The following is a 21,051-nucleotide window of genomic DNA, read 5'->3' as shown; positions in this document are numbered from 1 at the left end:
GAGTAAGTAGGTGGGTTGGTAGAGAGAGCCTGAAATACTTATAAAATTACTCCCTAAGGCAAGTAGGGAAGGACACTGATGGGGATCAGTTCAATCTTATAGTCTCACTTTCTATGGAGGTCGTGGGTAGCCCCACCGTGCTATGTCCAGTCAGAAATCCAAGTTATGTCAAACCTCTGAGGTTAAATTTTTCCCTATAAATCTGTCCATGACTCATGCCATCTTTGCTGAATTCCTTTGGGTTAAGTTTACCACAATACTCTGCCTCTTGGTGCCTTTTTCCTTCCCCTACCCCATACCTCATGGTGATTTTTTCCTTCTAATTCTTTTAGGATGCTAAATTCCTCTAACGATTGAACCTGTCAGTTAAGGGCATATTCTAACCTCATGAAGTATATCTTTTCTCCTGGTTAGCTGTGAGTTCTGATGAGCTCCTGAATGGTGTTTTGGACCAAGAGGAACTAGAGAATTGATCCCTGAGGTAAGCAGGCAGAGGAACATTTTAGCTCCATGGTCCCATCCTCCAGGGACGTTGTTCAGTCTGAAATCCAAGTTATGCCAGACTCCTGAAACCCACCCTCTGCAGAGGTCTCAAGCAGTCTTGATGAGAAGAGCCCCAAAACTCTTTCTCTTTCTCTCTCTCTGACTTTGGGAATGAGCCAGAGGTAAAGCACTTGAAGCTCCTTGAAGGAGAAAATCTCCTTTAACCCTGCCTCAATGAGAAACCACCCCAGGGAATCAGATAAGAGTGGTTTATCTAGGTGGGGTTGGTTCAGGGCTGAGCTATAGAATTCCAACCCTATTCAAATGAAGACCTTTTATTCAATTCAACTCAAGCTGTACCCAGCCCCATTAAGAGCAACCCCCAGCTTGTAGCCAAAGCTTAAAAAGAGCTAATCTAAAACCATCTCTTTGCAGAAGTCCTAACATGCCATGCTATGCCAAGGAAACTTCTGCCTGCTGGAATAATATTCTCTTCCAGTGTTACCCTCTCTTTATCCTCACCTATTTCCTTAATGAGACTTTATGCCTCTGTCAGGATTTCTCTACTAGAAACTTTACTTCCAATGCCTATAAAAAACCTCTTTTATCAACCTAGGTTTTAAAATACCTTTACAAAGGATCTCTGCGCCACCAGAAGTGGATTCCCCAAAACTCCCTACCCTTGTGCCAAATCCCAAGAGGGTGTAGGGGAGCCAGACCTCTCCATTTGGTTCTTGAACCCTGAACCTGCCACTAGACCTTATTATTTAATTCCTTGACCACCAGGAACCCTAATCTCATTTTGGTTCCCTAAATCTAGATCTCATCATTTGGTTCCCTGACCAAAGGGAACCCCCAAACCTGAATCTCATCAGTCGCACCTTGTCTTGACCTGTCAGAAATCCCAGTCATGTGGCTGAAGTTAAATTTTCTCTTAAAAAATTTACTTATGGGCTATCCCCTGGCTGCTGCCCTCCTTTGGGTCACCACCAAATTCTACATCACAGATCACATCAAGTTTCACTAAGGAGCTTGCCTTTTTCCATCATCAATTGTTAAAACTTCTTTCTTGTCTAATTATATGCTCTCCAAATTTATTTCACATTACCATATCTGGTGTCTATTGTACCTTTTCATTTTGTCTATAATCTTTTCTCCTAAATAAACCTACCTTTTGCCAAAGACAATGACTTCTGTGAATTTTTCACATGACCAAACCCCAACATTTGGTGCCTCCGTCAATCTTATCATTTGGTGCTAAACTCCAAATACATCACTTAGAACTAGGAATTGCTACTCTGAACACATCAATAGGCATCCATTACAGGTTATACAGATCATGCAAAGATAGGGTAGAGCCATAAATGAATGAGAACAAGACTTTTTATAGCTCAAGAGAGATGGAAGATATGGGGGACAGGATCTAGAGAGCAAGGAGGAATTTGGGAGGAATTGGGGAGGGGTCTGGGAGGGATCAAGGAGGAGCCAGGTAGAATCCACATGGCTGGCCAGCTTCCAGAATTGTCTAAAGATATGCTAATCAAGATAGTCTCAGAGAGGAAGAACTACTAACAATGAAAAGCCAAATGAGGTCCAATTTCTAGACATTTTGTGCTTAACTAAACAGTCTGGGAAACTGACCTGATTATAATTGATTTTAGCAATTTCTGAGAATAAGTTCGTTTAAGGTTCACATCACCTTGATTCCAAAATCCAGTCCCTTCCAGCATAGACTGAATTCCAAGATAGACTGAATAAATGAATAAGTATTTATTAAGGTCTTACCATGTACAGAAGGGTCAGTGCTAAGTGCTGGGATTTAAAAAAGAAAAGCAAGACAATTTCTGTTCCAGAAGGACTAATTTTCAGATTAGGCCTGAAAACCCAAGGGTCTTCAGGGGTCCTCAAACTAGGCCCGTGGGCCAGATGCGGCAGCTGAGGACAATTATCCCCCTCACCCAGGGCTATGAAGTTTCTTTATTTAAAGGCCCACAAAACAAAGTTTTTGTTTTTACCATAGTCTGGCCCTCCAACAGTCTGAGGGACAGTGAACTGGCCCTGTATTTAAAAAGTTTGATGACCCCTGGCTCTAGATGGTAAGTAATCCAGTTTGGATGCTATGTAGTAGAGAAATAAGGCTAACAAATAAACTCATCTTTACTGTCATTTCAATTAGCAGGATGACTAAATAATAGCTAAAGGGAAAACTAGAGTATTGTTTTAAGAAATACATTAGACTGGGAGCTCCTTAAGGAGACTGGGAACTGTCTTGTCTTTTTGTGTAGCTCCTCCACAGTTTATCAGTCATGCAGTCATCCTCCTCTGGAATTTTCTTGGCTGAAATACTGGTGAGCTTTACCATTTCCTTTTCCAGCTCATTTTTATAGCTGAGGAAACAGAGGCAAACAGGAGTAAGTGACTTACCCAGAGTCACACAAATTCTAACAAGTGTCTGAGGCTGGATTTGAATGCAGGAAGATAAACCTTCCTGACTCCAGACCTGTTGCCATATTTACTGTGTCTCTAGCTGTTTGCTTAGCATAGTAGTAATGAGGTCCTGAATGTTGGGTGTAGTTGAGCAGAGAGAAACTGAAGAATTGATCCCTGTGGTAAGCAGGGAGAAAGCACTGATAGAGATTTAGCCCCACGGTCCCACCCTCTGGGGAGGTCGCTTGGTCAGAAAACCAAATTATGTCTAATCTTTGAGACCTCCCCTTTGTAGAGGCCTTGGGCAGCCTCACCTTGCCATGTCCTGTCAAAAATCCCAGTAGTATCCCTAAAATTAAATTTTCACTATAAAATTTACCTATGGCCATGCCATATCACCACCTTCTTTGGGATCAGTTTACCACTGACACTCTGTCTGGGGGTGTCTTTCCTTTTACCCCTCCCCATGCCATATGGTATCTCCCCTAACTCCACGATGCTTTTAGGGTGCTAAATCCATTTCAGGATTTAGCCTGCCAGCTGAGGATATGCTCCAACCTCATGGGTGCTCCCTTTCTACTGGGTGATTGTGAGTTTCACTGAAGAACTTGTCTTTTATATATTTTCGCTTTATTTCATATTTACCATCCCTGGTGTCTATCATATCTCTTCATTTTCTCTGTAGCCTCTTCTCTAAATAAACTTGCCTTTTGCCAAATAGAATGGCCACTGTGAATTCTTCACATGACTAGTCTCCAACTTTTGGCACTTCTCTAAAGCACATTATCTGGTACCTAAATAACAACATTTGGTGCTTCTTCAGCTACAGCAAGTAGCTTATATAGATGCTTAATAAATACCAATTGACTGACAAATAGAAACTGAATTCAGACTAATCAAACACCAGTGAATTATGACTGACTCAAACATAAACTTAGTTGGAAAACATCAAAATCAAGAAGATTCTTGCCGGATTCATAATTTTAATAACTGTTGCCTAAGGGCTTGAAACAGATTATTATAAATGTACCATTTTTGCTAAAGGTAAATTGTTAAGCTTATTTTTGTTCTGTAACCCAAAAAGGGCATTTTTATATTGTCTTTGGGGAAAAAAATACAGTTTAAGGATTCCCAATATCATGAGAAATGCAAATTTAAAAGCCCTCTGAGAAACCACTTTATATTCATTTAACTGGCAAGAATAGTTATCCATCAAACAACTCAGTTCCAAGGGAGTAGTGGAGAAACAGACACAAATTACATTGCTAGTGGGGTGATGAATCAGTGAAAGCCTTTGGGAAAGCAAAAAGAAATTCTACAAAATGAAATAAAAAACTAAGCATGAAAAAATAACTGCTAAGAATTTGTCCTAAGGGGCTCATTTAGAATGAAAAAGACCCAGTCCAAAAGAATTCTAAGAGTCCAAACTAGTCCATGAATCTACAACTGAGGGAAGACTGGTGGTTAAATTATGATAGACTTCTTTGGACTTCTAGGTTGGATTCTTCCTTGTGATGACTACCATTTGTCTCACTCTGGATAAGTCACAGCCAGTGGGACTTATAAAATTGGGTGGGGGGGGGGAGGGGAAAAAGGGGAGAGAGGGTTTGGATTCAATGGTTCTTAGTCTGCTATCCTTGAACTTCAAATTTTAAAAATATATATTCTGATAACTTTGTTGTTATTCAGTAATTTAGTACTATATGACTCTTCATGACTTCATTTGGGGTTTCTTGGCAAAGACTTGTTTGCATTTCCTTCTCCAGCTAAAATAAAAGAGGTAAAAGAGCTAAGTGACTTGTCCAGGATCATATAACAAGTATTGAATTTGAACTCAGGTCTTCCTGTCTCCAGGCCAGTGCCACCTAGCTACTACATGTTTTATCTTAAGTGTTTAAAAACATTCTGAGAAGGGACCAATACTTTTCAATAGACTGCCAAAGGAATCTATGACACAAAAATAATTAAAGGAATCCAGGGGCTATACCATTTATTTATGATGTGATTTAGGAGAGCAATTTCTAGCCAAATGTGTTCAGAGTGGTTCCAAATGTTGAAAATGACATAGGCGCCAAACATTGGGTTTTGGTCATGTAAAGAAGTCACAAGGACCATTCTCTTTGGAAAAAGTAAATAAAAATAAAACAAAAAATATAGCTCTGTGTGTGCATGGTTATACCAGGGGTCCTCAAACTATGGCCCATGGGCCAGATGCGGCAGCTAAGGACGATTATCCCCCTCAACCAGGGCTATGAAGTTTCTTTATTTAAAGGCCCACAAAACAAAGTTTTTGTTTTTACTATAGTCCATCCCTCCAACAGTCTGAGGGACAGTGAACTGGCTCCCTATTTTAAAAGTCTGAGGACCCCTGCATAGACACACACACACACACACACACACACACACGTATGCTTTCAGTAAGCAGTATTTAAGAGAAGTTACAAGTTACAGACAAAATGAGATACAATAGGCACCAGGAATATGAAATAGAGTTGGGAGAGCATATAATTAAACAGAAAAGGGGTTTTAACAATTAATGATGGAAAAGACAAGTTCCCTAGTGGAATTCACAATTAACCAGAAGGGAGATACCCCATGAGATAGGAGTATGTCCTTAACTGACAAGCTGAATCCATAGAGGGGTTAGAGAGTTTAACTCCATAGGGAGTCAGCTATAAGAAGGAGAAAGACAGTTTGAGGTGTAGGGGAATGAGAAAAAAAGACACATTGAAGCATGAAGGATACCAAGGGAAAAAGACACCAAGAAGAGGGTTTTTAAATCAAAAAGGTTCAGCAAAGATGGTATTGGCTATGGACAGATTTATAGGGGAAATTTAACCTCAGGGGTTTGACCTAACTAGGTTTCTTATTGGACATAGAAAGATGAGGCTGTGAAACTGATCCCCATCAGTACCCTTCCTTGTTTGCCTCAGGGAGTAATTCTATCAATACTTCAGGTTTTCTCTGTCAACCTCACCTACTTAATTCAGGACCTCATCACTTATAAACTAGAAATCTAACTAAGATAAAAGTAAAGTAACATAAAAAATATAAAGCATAATTGGGTCCTGGGTCTAAGTGATACAAATATCTTCAAACAAAGACAATATTTACCACAAATATTTTACAAAAAACCAAAAAAGTACAGGTCCTACATTAGATTCTTAACTTTTCTGGGGTCATGGATCCCATCAGCAGTTAATCTGGTTTGAAACTCGTGGGCCCTTTCTCAGAATAATGTTTTTAAAATACATAGGATTACAAAGGAAACCATTATATGGAAATACAACTCTGTGTATATATGGAAATATATGTATACATACATACATACATATGTATGTGTATGTATGTAGTAAGGAGTATTAAAATATACATTTTTAAAAGTTCATAGATTCCAGAGTAAGAATGCTAGCCTTAATTGAAAATCTGGTCCACTGTCTATTTCACCTTCAAACCCTTTGCCACTGAAATCTCTTTGTATTTATTTTGGATATATTTTGCATTTACTTATCTGTGTATATGCTCTTTCCCCTTAGTGTAGAACATGAACTACTCTGGGACAGGAATTATATTTTATGTCCCTCGGACAGAGATGTTAGAATTACAAAATGGAATTTAAGTGAAAAATCGGACACCTTATATTTGGGCTGACACCAAAATTTAATGGCCACATGTTTTATCCCTGGTGCTTGTATGTTTAATGTCTACCACGAACAGGAAAGTTGGATTTATTCCCCATCAATTTTAATGGGGAGTCAATTGCCTGACTTAAAACTGATTGATGGCACCTTGCTTATTTGCTGTAAAGTCCTAATGAAATCTGTTTAGACTTAGATGCAAGGTCCAAGAGGCCCTTCCTTGCAAGCTACACTACGCCACACCCTCCAGTCAGAGACTGAAGCTGAATCAATGGGCACCAGTGAGAGAATAGCTGCAGTCCATCCTCCAAGGGCCTGGTCCCAGCTGTCAGGCGAGTCAGCAGCGCCACCTGCTGGCAGTTCTAAGAACAACTATTTGTGGACAGGACCTCAGACACTTAAAACATAACGCTTGTGATGTCATTGATTCTCTTTGAGAATGAAGAATGAGCAACAGTTCTGTGACCCCGGGAAAGTCACTTCACCTCATTTGCTTCAGTTTCCCCATCTTTAAAATAAGCTCGAGAAGGAAACAGCAAACCTCTCCTGTATCTTTGTCAAGAAAACCCCAAATGGGCTCTCAAAGAATCAGACATGACGGAATATCTATTTAATAGGTAGTCACCCAATTCTCCAGAATGGGATGATTTGGGAAGTCACAACTATTTTTGGGAGAGCTTCCAAACTAATCACACTCTGTGACTTACTCAGAGACATGGAAGATCAAAAACCACACTTTTTTAATTGGACTGATATATATATAAAATCACTTGACTTTACTGGTGGCTGTTGAGCCCTATGTTAGGCCCTATGTGTTGGTATGGCAATTCATTCTATAGCTATGTCTTTCCATAGCTGGTTAGTAGGCTTGGATCAATTAATAATTATTATTAATGCTGAAGAAACAATAATAATAAATCTCATTTTATTCTCACAGCAACTCTGAGAGGTAGTAGGTTCTATTTGTATCCTCATTTTACAGATGAGGAAATTGAGGCACATAAAGGTGAAGTGACTTGCCCAGGATCACATAACTAGCAAAAGTCTGAGGTGAGGTAGAATTTTAACTCAGAACTTTCTTTTCATCCAATTGCCCTAAAGTTGTTAAGGATATGTCCTAAATAAAAGCTCACCTTCACATAGCACCTTAGGATCTGCAAAATGCTTGACAATACATCATTTCATCTGATCTTACCTCACAACAATTATATCAGGTGAGTACTCCATCATTATCTAGAAAAACAAGGTAGTCCATCAATCATGGATTAAGACTTTTCTATATCCCAAGTCATTTCTTAGATGGTAGGGTACCCTTCTGTAATTTTTATTTATGCACAAATGAATCAACTACACAAAACTGGAACATTTAAAGGCATTTTATATCCCACTGCGTTGGGACCAACTTAGTAAATTTTTCAGCCACAGCAACTCTCAAACATTATCTACCATGTGAAGGACTTCAATCTCCAATGGTGAAGGGTATGTTTTGTTGTTGTTCAATCATTTTTAGTCATGTCTGACTCTGTGATCCCATTTGGGGTTTTCTTAGCAAAGACACTGGAGTGGTTTTCCTTTTCCTTCTCCAGCTCATTTTATAGATGAGGAACCTGAGATAAACAGGGTAAAGTGACTTGCCCTGGGCCACACAACTAGTAAATGTTTGAGGCCAGATTTGAACTCAAGACTTCCTGACTCCAGGCCCAGGACTCTATCCACTGCACTATGCAGCTGGAGTGTACATTTAAATTCTTTTTTAAAAGTATCAAAGCAGCTATCTCTTACAGTAAGCCAAAGAGTCCTATAAAAACATTAAGTGATAAAATACAGAAATAAGCTATTACTTCAGTGGTACAGATTAAGGTGCCTAATGGCCACGGGAATCCCTAGAGAGGCAGCAAAATGATACTATGGATAGAGTACCAGTCCTGGATTCAGGAAGCTCTGAATTCAAATCCAGCCCAAGATATTTATTAGCTGTACAGCCCTTGGCAAATCATCTAACTCTGTCTGCCTCAGTGTCTTCAACTACAAAATGGGAATAGTAATTGTATCTACTTCATGGGGCTGTTTTGAGGACCAAATGAGGTAAGATTTCTAAAGAGTTTAGCACAGTGCCTGGCACACAGTGGTGCTTAGTAAATGCTTATTCCCCTTTATTATTCTCTTTACTGCAAGGAAGGGTGACAGAGTAAAAAGATGGTTGGACTTGAATTAGGAAGACCTCGGTTCATACTCTGCAGTATATACATACTAGTTGTGTGTCCCTGGACAAGTCATTTAACCCTGATGGGCAAAAATAAACAAATAAATAATGGAGAGGGAGGGGAAAAGGAAAAGGAGTACACTAGGAAGGTAGATTATTTAGTTTCCTTTTGACTATGTAGAAATTTTACTTGATAATACATCTTGGTAGGAGGCTTTTTTTTTTGTCTTCCATTTGGGTGGAAGGAGAAGTGGGCAGAAGAAAGGAAAGATCTTTGCTGATTGAAAAAAAAAATAATTAAAAAATCACTATTTGATTCAAGTTTGCTAGTATGACACAAGGTAGTAGAGAGTGACAGGATCAGCAGATGGATGGGTAGATCTTAGCTCCTCTATGCTACCTGCTTCACTGCTCTGAAGATCTATGTCTTTCAAAACACATGACAGCAGCTATGTGAGTTAACAGATGGTATTTGAGATTTTCTGTGGATGAAATCCATTATTCTCCAGCTGCTCGGTGATGAACTTCTCCTTTGTGAGTTTACAGTGGGCTGGCATGGCCTTTAAGAATTTATGGGGGGTGGTGCAGTGGATAGAGCAGAGCCCTGAAGTCAGGAGGACATGAGTTCAAATATGGCCTCAGACTCTTAACACTTCCTGGCTGTGTGACCCTGGGCAAGTCGTTAACCCAAATTGCCTCAGGGGGAAAAAAAAATTATGGGGGGTGGGGGTGGCAGGAGTAACTAGGTGGTACAATGGAGAAAGTACAGGATCTGAGTTCAAATCTAGCCTCAGACATCTGGCACTAAGTAGAAGTGATACTGGGCAAGTCACTTAACCTCAATTTCCTCAAAAAAAATCCACAAGTGACTTCTATGCCTTAAGGAGGCATAAGATTTTAGGTCTCCTTCACCCCACACTTCCCATCAGTTGCCAAATCTTGCTGTTCACTAATTCTGAAGTGCCACTTCTATTCTCTCAGCTACCACAGAGGTGGCTAGGTGGTGGCATAGTGTGCAGAACACTAGACCTGAAGTCGGGAAGTTGTTAAGTGGTTTCAGACTGTTTCAGTTACTGCCTCCATTTGGGGTTTTCTTGGCAAAGATACTGGTGTGGTTTAATTATTTCCTTCTCCTTTCTCTTCCAGGATTGTTGTGAGAATCAAATGAGATTATCCTTGTAAAGTCCTTTGCAAATCTTAAATTGCTACATCAATTATTGTTATTACTGCTATTATTATTATTTCTATTGCTACTAGTTCCGGCCTCCATCAACTTTCACCTACAATGGGTCAACACTCCCCAACTGATTTGTCTCAGTTCTCTTCCCACTTCAGTCCTTCACACTGCGGCCAAAGCAATTTTCCTTATGCAAAAATCTGAACATGTCACCCTCTTATTTAGTAAACTACAAGCCAGGATTGGGGGACACAGGACCCATTGCCTCTAATATAAATATTTCTGTCTCACTTTTAAAGCCCTTTACAACTTTACCACAAACCTTTTTTCCAATCTCAGTGGACATTGCTCCAAAGGGCATTGGAAATGTTGAAGTGCTATATGAACACATATTATTCCTTAATACTGAGCATTTATACTTTTGGTCATTTTTGTGGTCTAGACCTGTAACTTCTTATTCTTTTTTTCTTTTTAAAATTTTATTGATTGCTTTTGTTCTATTTCTTCCCTCCTCCTCTCCCTGGATAGGCATCTCTTAAAACAAAGAGAAAAAAAGGGAAGAAAAATAGTTTAATAAAATAAACATGCTATAATTTTATTATTTGGAGAAATTTCCTCATGTGGAAAATCCCTCCACAATTGCAGGCTGGCAACCCATCTACAATTTAGCATCTTAGAGATGTCTGAAATACTGATATATTAAGCTACTTGACCATATTTACATAGCTATGTGTGTCAAAGACAGTATTTGAACCCAGGTCTTTTGATTTTTAGGCCAGGTCTTTTCTTTATTATGGCACACTATCCATTATTCAAACATTTTATTCTTACTCTATCTTTTCAAGCTGAGCAGGTATTATTATGTTCTCGTCCCACAGGTGAGAAAAATGAAGTCAACAGATCCCATCCTGTTAGTGTAAGATTAATTTGGCCCCTCACTCTATTCCAGAGTATTAACCAATTTGAGATTTTACATAAATCCTATAGGGATAATTAGATAAGATAGGCTCTTATAGTAGGCCCTTATAATAGGCTCAAACTTTAATGTAATGTTCACTACTTGTTTACCAAGTGAGAAAGGTTTGAAGCCTACTTCATTAGAGGGGACTATAGACCCTTTAATAGAGTGTCTTTGGCTCAGCTCTGCCTCAGTGAGTTTTTTTGCAGACTGGGCAATTATCATCTCTACAATAGGTTGCAGAAAGAATTAATGCATGGCTGTCTTAAGGAGATGATGTATTTCCAGCAGATGATGCATTATCATCACTAGCAAATTATTCCGGTTCAATAACGTGGGCAGAAAAGACCTTAAAGATCTTCCAAAGTAGGGGGGGAGAGTACAAAATTACAAGGCAAAATTAATCCTTCCACTACCCAATCCCACAGGCCATTTACCTATGGCAAATTCCACTAAAGTATCGCTGTCCTCGCTCAGTACATCAAGGAATAAGTCCAATACTTGCAGGTCCCGGAGATACTGGTAGTTGTTGGGGTCATAGGCAAAGTTTGCAAGATTGGCCAGGACTTGTTCCTTGGCTTCTGTAATGGAAAAGAAACATCAGACTCCAGAGTAGATAAGAAGCACTATGCCTTGGGACAGAAGAAGGGGAAGGGAAAGGGCAGAGACTGTCTCCAGAAAGGAAATGTCACCATTATTAAGAGGTGATAATTAACTACTAATCAGAGAAATGCAAATTAAGAAAACTCTGAGATACTACTACACACCTCTAAGATGACAGGAAAAGATAATGATGAATGTTAGGAGGGGATGTGGGAAAACTGGGAAGCCAATTCATTTTTGGTGTTATGAAGTGATCCAATCATTCTGGAGAGCAATTTGGAACTATGCTCAAAGTGCTATCAAACTGTGCATACCCTTTGATCCAGCAGAGTTTCTACTGGGCCTACATCCCAAAGAGATCTTAAAGAAGGAAAAGGGACCTGTATGTGCAAGAATGTTTGTGGCACTCCTTTTTGTAGTGGCAAGGAACTAGCAACCAAGTAGATGCCCATCAGTTGGAGAATGGCTGAATAAATTATGGTATATGAATGTTATGAAATATTATTGTTCTATAAGAAACCATTAGAAGGATGATTTCAGAAAGGCCTGAAGAGACTTGCATGAACTGATGCTTAAGTGAAGGGAGTAGAACCAAGAGAACATTATTCAGAGCAACAAGAAGATTATGTGATGATCAATTCTGATGGACTTGCCTCTTTTCAACAATGAGGTGATTCAGTCCAGTTCCAATGATCTTGTGATGCCATCTGCACCCCGAGAATGGACTATGCAGTGGATGTGGATTACAACATAATATTTTTACCTTTTTTGTTGTTGTTTGCTTGTTTTTGGTTTTCTTTCTCATTTTTCCCTTTTTGATCTGATTTTTCTTGTACATCACAATAATAGTGGAATTATGTGTAGAAGAATTGCACATGTTTAACTTTGGATTATTTGCTGTCTAAGGGAAGGGATGGGGGAAAGGGAGGGAGAAAAAATTTGTAACACAAAGTTTTGCCAGATTGAATGTTGAAAACTATTTTTGCATATATTTTGAAAATAAAAAGCTATTAAAAAAAAAAAAGAGGGTGATAATTAGCTATAAAAAGTTCTAGCCAAGGTCTAAGGGTTGAGGTTTATTTTTTATTTTTATTTTTTTTAATTTAATTTTATTTTTTTATACATGACCAAACTGTTATTTTGCTCTACAAAAAGAATCAGAGTCTGAAATATTGTGCAATTAGCTTGTGAAGGAAATCAAAAATGCAGGTGGGCATAAATATAGGGATTGGGAATTCAATAGGGACTAATGGTTTTTAGTCATCTCCCAGAGTTCTTTCTCTGGGCGTAGCTGGTTCAGTTCATTACTGCTCCATTGGAAATGATTTGGTTGATCTTATTGCTGAGGATGGCCAGGTCCATCAGAACTGGTCATCATATAGTATTGTTGTTGAAGTATATAATGATCTCCTGGTCCTGTTCATTTCACTCAGCATCAGTTCATGTAAGTCTCTCCAGGCCTTTCTGAAATTATCCTGTTGGTCATTTCTTACAGAACAGTAATATTCCATAATTTTCATATACCACAATTTATTCAACCATTCTCCAACTGATGGACATCCATTCAGTTTCCAATTTTTAGCCACTACAAAAAGGGCTGCCACAAACATTCGTGCACATACAGGTCCCTTTCCCTTCTTTATAATCTCTTTGGGATATAATCCCAGTAGTAACACTGCTGGATCAAAGGGTATGCACAGTTTGATAACTTTTTGAGCATAGTTCCAAACTACTCTCCAAAATGGTTGGATTCGTTCACAACTCCACCAACAATGCATCAATGTCCCAGTTTTCCCGCATCCCCTCCAACAATCATCATTATTTTTTCCTGTCATCTTAGCCAATCTGACAGGTGTGTAGTGGTATCTTAGAGTTGTCTTAATTTGCATTTCTCTGATTAATAATGACTTGGAGCATCTTTTCATATGACTAGAAATAGTTTCAATTTCTTCATCAGAGAATTGTCTGTTCATATCCTTTGACCATTTTTCAATTGGAGAATGGCTTGATTTTTTTTATAAATTAGAGTTAATTCTCTATATATTTTGGAAATGAGGCCTTTATCAGAACCTTTGACTGTAAAAATATTTTCCCAGTTTATTGCTTCTAAGGGTTGAGGTTTAAATACTCAAACGTTCAAAAGAATGAGTCTGAAGGCCCAACAAGGTGGCACAGGGGATAGAGCACCAGCCCTAAATTCAGGAGGACCAGAATTCAAATCTGGTCTCAGACACTTACTGCTTCCTAGCAAGAAAAGAATGAGTATGAAAATCTCAATCAATATGGTAAGTGAGATGACTTGTACAATGATGTAACTACTCAAGTGTGCAATGTTTGTATTTCTGCTACAGTTGTGGTACAGTTTTCTGAATATCAATCAAAGGTTGATCTACCACCTATAGGAAAAGGTGATGGAATTAGAAAATTACTTCTAAATAAAGGGTTCCTAAGGGAAACAGAAGACTTCAATGGTAAAAGAAGGGATATGACATCCATTATTGCCATACTGGACATCTTACTAAGGATAATGGAAGATGGAAGAACATTAAATAGGAAAAGAAGAGTTCTACCATTAGGACTTAAAAAGATTTGTTGCTTTTTCTGAAAGGAGAACTGTTGGAATCTACAAATTGTTAGGCCATTAGAGTTGATAGAGACAACAATTATCTAATTTGGCATGGTTCAATGGTTGATTTGATCTTGGAAGGAGATGTTTTGGGCCAGAACTTGAAACAAGGTACTAAGTACAATTGATAGACAATAATGCTTGTGTTCACACCTCCCTTGAAGTTCTTAGGGCCAAAGAGCACTCTGGGAGATAACCCAGAATCCCATTCTCTCCAGAAGGAGGAGTTAAGCTTTGGGAGATCATATATATAAAGGAAGCTCTTAGAGCTTGAAGGAATTTCTCCAAAACATTGACTGGGGTCCGAGAGGAGCACTCTGGGAGGAAGCCCATAAGCCCTCTCTCAAAGGCAAGAAGAGAGAGTCATTGCATCTTCAACCTTGGTGCTAGCTGGAGGCTGAAGAAAGCAGAGGCAGAAGCCAAGGACAAAGCTGCAAGAGCTCTTGGAACCAAGCAGAGAGATAGGCCTCTGAGGTAACAGGGCTATTTTGAAGGACACAATAAAAGATCTGAACTTTTATCAGCTGGCTGCAATTTGGGGTGATTATTTACTTTTAACTGAAACTTAAGGCTGCCTCCAGAAAACCCCCCAAGAAACCTGCTTTCTCCCAGAGAGAACTATTATTATATTTTAAAGAAAAGAAAAACACCAACAGAGAACTGGATGCTTTGAGGAAAACAAAGCTGCTTGTCCTCCAAAGGAGCAATGTTCTAGGCAGATGATCTTACAAGACACAGTGAAAAAAGTTTGAAGTCATAGTAACTGGTAATTCCCTGCTCACAGGAACTGGGGCTGGATATTTGTTAGCCTAAAAACAACAGAAAGGTATGTTGTTTTCCTGGAGCATGAACACAAAAGGGATCCTACCAAGGCTTGTCAAAATAGATGACAACTACGCATTTCTAGTCATTCATGTAGATATAAATGACCCCTGCTAAAAGGACCTTAAAAGGAACTTTTCTCTCTGCCAAAGGCAGAGATGCTATTAATTTCTTAACTTTTTTTTGTGAATTCTGTCTTTCAAAAAGTGGAAGAACCAATTAGGAGAAATTCTTTTCTGGATCTAAATCTCACTAATGGAGAGAACCTGGTTGTTGGGATAGAAATGATGGGAATCCGGGAGAGAAGTAACCACTCCTTTCTTAAGTTTATAATGGAGAAGAAACCTGAGCATTGTCTATCCTAGATTATCAGAAAGATTTCAAAGAGTCCTAAGAAGAGAGAAATGGGATCTCCTGGTTCAAAATACTCCAATATACTATAAGGAAGAAGGGAGAGGATTAAGAATGAAATTCTGAAACCCCAAAAGGGAAACAATTCTAACATGAAGGAAAAATGGGATTTGTCTGAAGAGACTGACATGGCTACAGAGGGAAATCACCAACTTAAATTTAAAGGATAAATTTATAGAAGATGGAAACAATGACAAGTAACAGAGAATTAATATAAGAAAGTAGCATGGTTCTGTAAAAAAAGAAAAAATAATGACAGGAATATGCTAAAGCTCAAAATGAATTGAAGCTACCTATGGCAACTAAACACAACTGAAAAAGGTGCATTTAGCTCTCCTAGAGGAAAAGGATCCCAAAAGGCATAAAGCTGCTACTTGGAGTAGATGGCCTGTTGATAACAATATTCCCTTTACGGTGGAAATGTCAAAACAAAATTAACATGCAGTTGATCCCCAAGATAATTAAGGAATAGCAAAAAAGTGCCTTGCTACCCTTGAAGAAAATTCACCTGGCCCAGATGAACTATCTACATCCTCAAGTCCTGAAAATACTTGCAGATGTGATCACAGAGTTAGCATCAGTGTTATCTGAAAGATCTTGAAAACTGAGAGAATCCATGGGTTTGGAAAAAAAGGGCAAATGTCATCTCCATTTTTAAGAAAAGGAAGACAAAGCGTACAAAATATAGACCAGTGAGCTCAATTTCAATTGTTCAGAAAAACCTAGATCAGTTCATTAAAGGAGATGGTTGGTGAACATCTAGAAGTGAACAAGTGATTAGGAAAAGCCAGCATTGGCTTTGGTTTTTGGGTTTTGGTTTTTTTAAAAGGGTTATCAGGCTTTTAATTAAATAAATTGCTGGATGAATGTGCAATTCTGAATGTCATTGGCAAACTGTTATTCACAAAGCTTCTCAGGCAGGGCAGGTCCTAAAATTTAATTCAGCTCAGCTTCATTCAACAAGCCTTTGTTTTTTGTTATTATTGTTGTTTTTTTGCTGAGGCAATTGGGATTAAGTGACTTGCCCAGGGTCACACAGTCAGGAAGTATTGTGAATGAAGTCACATTTGAACTCAGGTCCTCCTAACTTCAGGGCTGGTGCTCTATCCATTGTACCACCTCACGGCCCCAACAAGTCTTTGTTAAGTAACCATGGCATGTCAAGCACTTTACTAGGGGCTGTCATCTAAAGATTTTTCTAATTTCATTGGAGTGGCCATATGACCTGCTCCCAAGTCTGATGTCCAGGTTATTTATTCTGATCATTGCAGCTAATTTGAGTCCCTAATCCAGAGTTCCTGGGCCTCTAGACCCTAAATCTCTATCTTGTGAATTTAAGAAACATTCAAGCATATTTGGTCTTAAATAGTTAGATATTTTATTTTAAGAGATAGTATACTGGGTAGTGGGCAACACCTGGAATAACAAAAAGGCTGGGTTCATATCTCACTTGTGATTGATATTGTACTGGCTTTGTAACTAAGGGTCGTCAATTAGCCTCTCTGAACTCATCTTCTTATTAGCAAAATGGGGTAATGACACCTGTAGTATTACTGCATACTCCATCATGAGATTCTAATAAGATAATAGCATTGGCTTTGTTAAGAATAGTTCATGCCCAACTTATCTCCTTTTTGTCAGGATTACTAAACTGACAAATGAGGGGGAATGTAGGAGCAGATGCTGAATTTAGCAAAGATTTTGATAAAATAGCTCATACTATTTTTATGGAAAAGATGGAAAGATATGAATTAGATAATATAAATAAGATGATTTCAGAACTAGTTAGCCAAATTCAAAGACTGGTGCTAATGTTTCAATGAAAACATGGCAGGATATTCAGTGGAGTACCATAGGAGTCTGTGCTTGTCAAATGGCTTGGAAAAAATCCTAGATGATAGCCTCATAAAATTTATCAGTAACACTAAGGTAGAATGGATGAGAGTCAGGATCCAGAAAAAAATCTTGACAAGCTAGAGCACTGGGCTCTTTAATAAACTTATTAATAAGATGGAATTTAATAAAGATAAATGTAGGATAACTTGGATACCAAAAAAAATGAATTTCAATACAGGGAGGCACTGTTAGACAGCAGTTTGGAAAAGATCTGGGGGATTATTAGTATACATGCGATCTGAGTCAACAACCAAAAAAATCTTAATGTGATCTTGGGCTGCTTTAATTGGGGCAAAGTTCCCATAAACAAGGTGATGGTGTAATTCTAGTCTGTCCTTGTCAGACTTATCTGGTGTAATCCAGATGTGTGCCAGAGCATTCATTTCTGGGTGCTCTGTTTTAAGAAGGCCATCAATAAGCTGAAAAGTGACCAGAGGAGGGCAGCAGGATGCTGAAAGGTACTGAGTCCATGACATATGGAACCTGACATGTTTAAAGTTTAGAAGATTTGGGAGAAAAGCGGGAAAGGGAGTGGTGGTTGGGAGAATGGAAGGCCAGGCATGATTCAAGTACATGAAAGGCTATAAATTCAATTTGATATAGAAAAAAGTGGAAATTGCAAGGAGACCAATTCAGAAAAAACAATCACCCCCAAGTGATATGGCCTCCTGTGGGAGATATTTTTTTTTTAATTAAAAAAATTTTTTTATTAAAGTTTTTTATTTACAAAACATATGTATAGGTAATTTTATACAATTGACCCTTATAAAGCCTTCTGTTCCAAATTATCCCTTCCTTCTCCCTATCCCCTCCCTTAGATGGCAGGTAGTCCAATACATGTTAAATATGTTAAAATATATATTAAATCCAATGATGTATACATATTTATACAGTTATTTTGCTGCACAAGAAAAATCAGATCAAGAAGGGGAAAAAAACCGGGAAAGAAAACAAAATGCAACCAAACAAAAACTGAAAAAGTGAGAATGCTATGTTGTGGTCCACACTTAGCTCCCACGGTCCTCTCTTTGGATGTAGATGGCTCTCTTCATCACTGAACAATTGGAACTGGTTTGAATCATCTCACTGTTGAAGAGAGCCACACCTCGAAAGATACCAGATTCTCTTTGCTTGAAGGTCTTCAAATGGAGTCTGGGGGAGCATTTGTTAGGTATGATAGAGTAAGAATTCCTTTGGTGTTGGGATTAGACTAAAGAATCGCTGGTCTCTTTCACCCTCAGGTTCTGTGATACCCTCAGCTTTTTCTCCCCTTTTTCTTCAGTGCACTCTGACTAATTTTAAGTGATATGCTTACTTATCCAAGAAGATAATATCCAGAATCTTTTAACAATGGAAAAAATGAAATGAGGCAATAGGTAATGATGGAAAAAAGAAAACACATAATGAGAGAAACTAATTTGTCAGAAGAGTATGTTGCTATTGTTTTCTATTTCTGTTTTTTTTTTAACTTAAAGACAAAATTTTGGTTGAGAAGAAAACACCTTGCAAAATATTAAAAAGGTGATATCCCCATTAGTGGAGATTTGTCTTTCTGATGGATTAAAATTGTGTAATAAACATAATACTATTGATGTTTTATATATACATATACTTCCTTATTTCCAAAATAAGGGATAGGCAACCATTCTGGAGAGCAATTTGAAACTATGCCCATAGGACTATCAATCTGTGCATACCCTTTGATTCAGCAGTGTTTCTACTAGGCTTATATCCCAAAGAGATCTTAATGGAGGAAAGGGACCCATATGTGCAAGAATGTTTATGGCAGCCCTTTTTGTAGTGGCAAGAAACTAGAAATTGAGTGAATGCCCATCAAGTGGAGAATGGCTGAATAAGTTATGATATATGAATGTTATGGAATATTATTGTTCTATAAGAAACCATAAGCAGAATTGATTTCAGAAAAGTCTGAAGAGACTTGCACGAACTGATGCTAAGTAAAGTCAGTAGAACCAAGAGAATATTGTACACAGCAACAAGATTATATGATGATCAATTCTGATAGATGTGTTTTTTTTTCAACAATGAGGTGATTCAGGCCAGTTCCAATGGTCTTGTGATGGGGAGAGCCATCTGCACCCAGAGAGAGGACTGTGGGGAGTGAATGTGGATCACAACATAGCATTTTCACCTTTTTTGTTGTTGTTGTTTGCTTTTTGTTTTCTTTCTCTTTTTTTTCCCTTTTTGAGCTGATTTTTCTTGTGCAGCATGATAATTTTGGAAATATGTATAGAAGAATTGCACATTTAACATATATTGGATTACTTGCTGTTTGGGGGGGGTGGGAGAAAGAAGAGAGAGAGTACAAGGGTGCATTTTGAAAACTGCCTATATTTTGAAAATAAAATAAGGGATAGGGACTGGACCTGTGATTTCATTGCTGTAGGGAGTTTCTAGTGACAAACTTACTCTAAAGCAGTATGATACTCCTATTTCAGCTTACAGTCTTAAAAGGAGTTGCTAGGTCATTTGGTACTGTCTAATTTGTATTTCTTGTTCAGTCACATCCAACTCTTCATGAGTTTGAGGTTTTCTTGGCCAAGATATTGAAGTGGTTTTGCCATTTCCTTGTTCAATTTATTTTACAGATAATGAAACTGAGATGAACATGATTAAGTCGTTTGCCTGGGATTACACAAGAAAGTAAACAAGATCAAATTTGAACTCAGGACTTCCTGACACACAGGCCCTATACTCGACCCATGGTAAAGCTTCTGAAGCCTATATTAGTCTGATCAAGTCAGACATACTGTATCTTGACCCCAACATAATGATGTCATTTTGATTCTCTGTGAGAACAAAGAACAACAAGAAGTCTAATCTGTAACAAAAAAATTAAAATAATAAATGGCAGGTAAATTGTGTTTTTTTTGAAGGGAGTAGGAAACAAAGGATACCAGCTCAAGGCAAAGGACCTGATTCTGAGAGTATCCCCTCACCTTGGCTTGTTGTTTCCTGGAACTCAGAGACCAATTTCTGCAGATATTGGAGCCGTCCTCCCTCTGGCAGAATTCGAGGCTTTGCGTTCATGGCCAAAGTGTTAGTGAATGAGCAGCAGAATTAGATAGGCAGATAATCTATAAAGACATATAGAAAATATCATGAAGGAAAATGGGAAAGGTGATACCTACTCCCCCAGGTTCTTATGCAGTGACATAGACAGATACATTGGTTCCTTTGTACATACATCCCAGACTGACATGGCAGATTAGCTGGACCAGAACTGACTAAGACTAAAAGAATGATGTGGACTATATTTGGAAACCTCAATGTTTGTGACCACAAGCTTGCTCTCTAAAAGAAAACCTGACCTAAAAACCAACATTTTTCCAACAATGCTGATAAATTATGATTCAACATATTCTACCTCACAGATTGCTATCTTAAATGGAATCATGTATATAAGCACTGTGCAATTTTGAAAACATTGTCAGTCATCAATCAATGAATGATAGAAATTATTCTTTATTAATATTACTAAAAATTAAAATTTCAAGTAGCCTAAAGGGTAAATTGAGAGGTGAGTATTTAAGTAAAAATCATCAAAGATGAAGTACCAAGAAGTTAATGTAAATAACCACTACAATATAAACAGAAAGAACAATTAAATGAAACTCAATTTTGCATAATTATGATGGCCCCTGAAAAAAGATGAAAAAATGCCTCTTCCTTCTTTTGTTGAAAAGGTAAGGGCCTATTGATAAGCAGTATTCTTGATTTTTCTGCAGGGATTGACACTATGTTGGTCACTCTTTCCTCCCAGATACTCTCCTCCTGAGTTTTCAT

General features: G+C 38.2%; 2 protein-coding genes across 3 annotated transcripts in view; both read right to left on the bottom strand.

Moving 5' to 3' along the window:
- ARMC7 (armadillo repeat containing 7) overlaps nt 1-20,339 on the bottom strand; it is a 30,646-nt gene extending 10,307 nt beyond the window's left edge. The window contains exons 1-2 of the mRNA XM_031965773.1: nt 20,205-20,339; nt 11,324-11,467 (exon numbers count right to left, since the gene is read on the bottom strand). Of these exons, the coding sequence (XP_031821633.1) occupies nt 11,324-11,467; nt 20,205-20,295 (235 nt within the window). The 5' untranslated portion in view covers nt 20,296-20,339. The remainder of the gene's footprint in view (nt 1-11,323; nt 11,468-20,204) is intronic.
- The window catches only part of SLC16A5 (solute carrier family 16 member 5), a 33,508-nt gene continuing 32,741 nt past the window's right edge, over nt 20,285-21,051 (bottom strand). For both annotated transcript variants that reach the window (XM_031965772.1, XM_031965770.1), the window contains exon 6: nt 20,285-20,342. The gene's annotated coding sequence lies outside the window, so the exon portion shown is untranslated. The remainder of the gene's footprint in view (nt 20,343-21,051) is intronic.

This window comes from Sarcophilus harrisii, chromosome 4, assembly GCF_902635505.1.
Source record: "Sarcophilus harrisii chromosome 4, mSarHar1.11, whole genome shotgun sequence".
Lineage (NCBI taxonomy): Eukaryota > Metazoa > Chordata > Mammalia > Dasyuromorphia > Dasyuridae > Sarcophilus > Sarcophilus harrisii.
The sequence above is the reverse complement of the archived record's forward strand: the minus strand, read 5'-3'. Positions and strand labels throughout refer to the sequence as shown.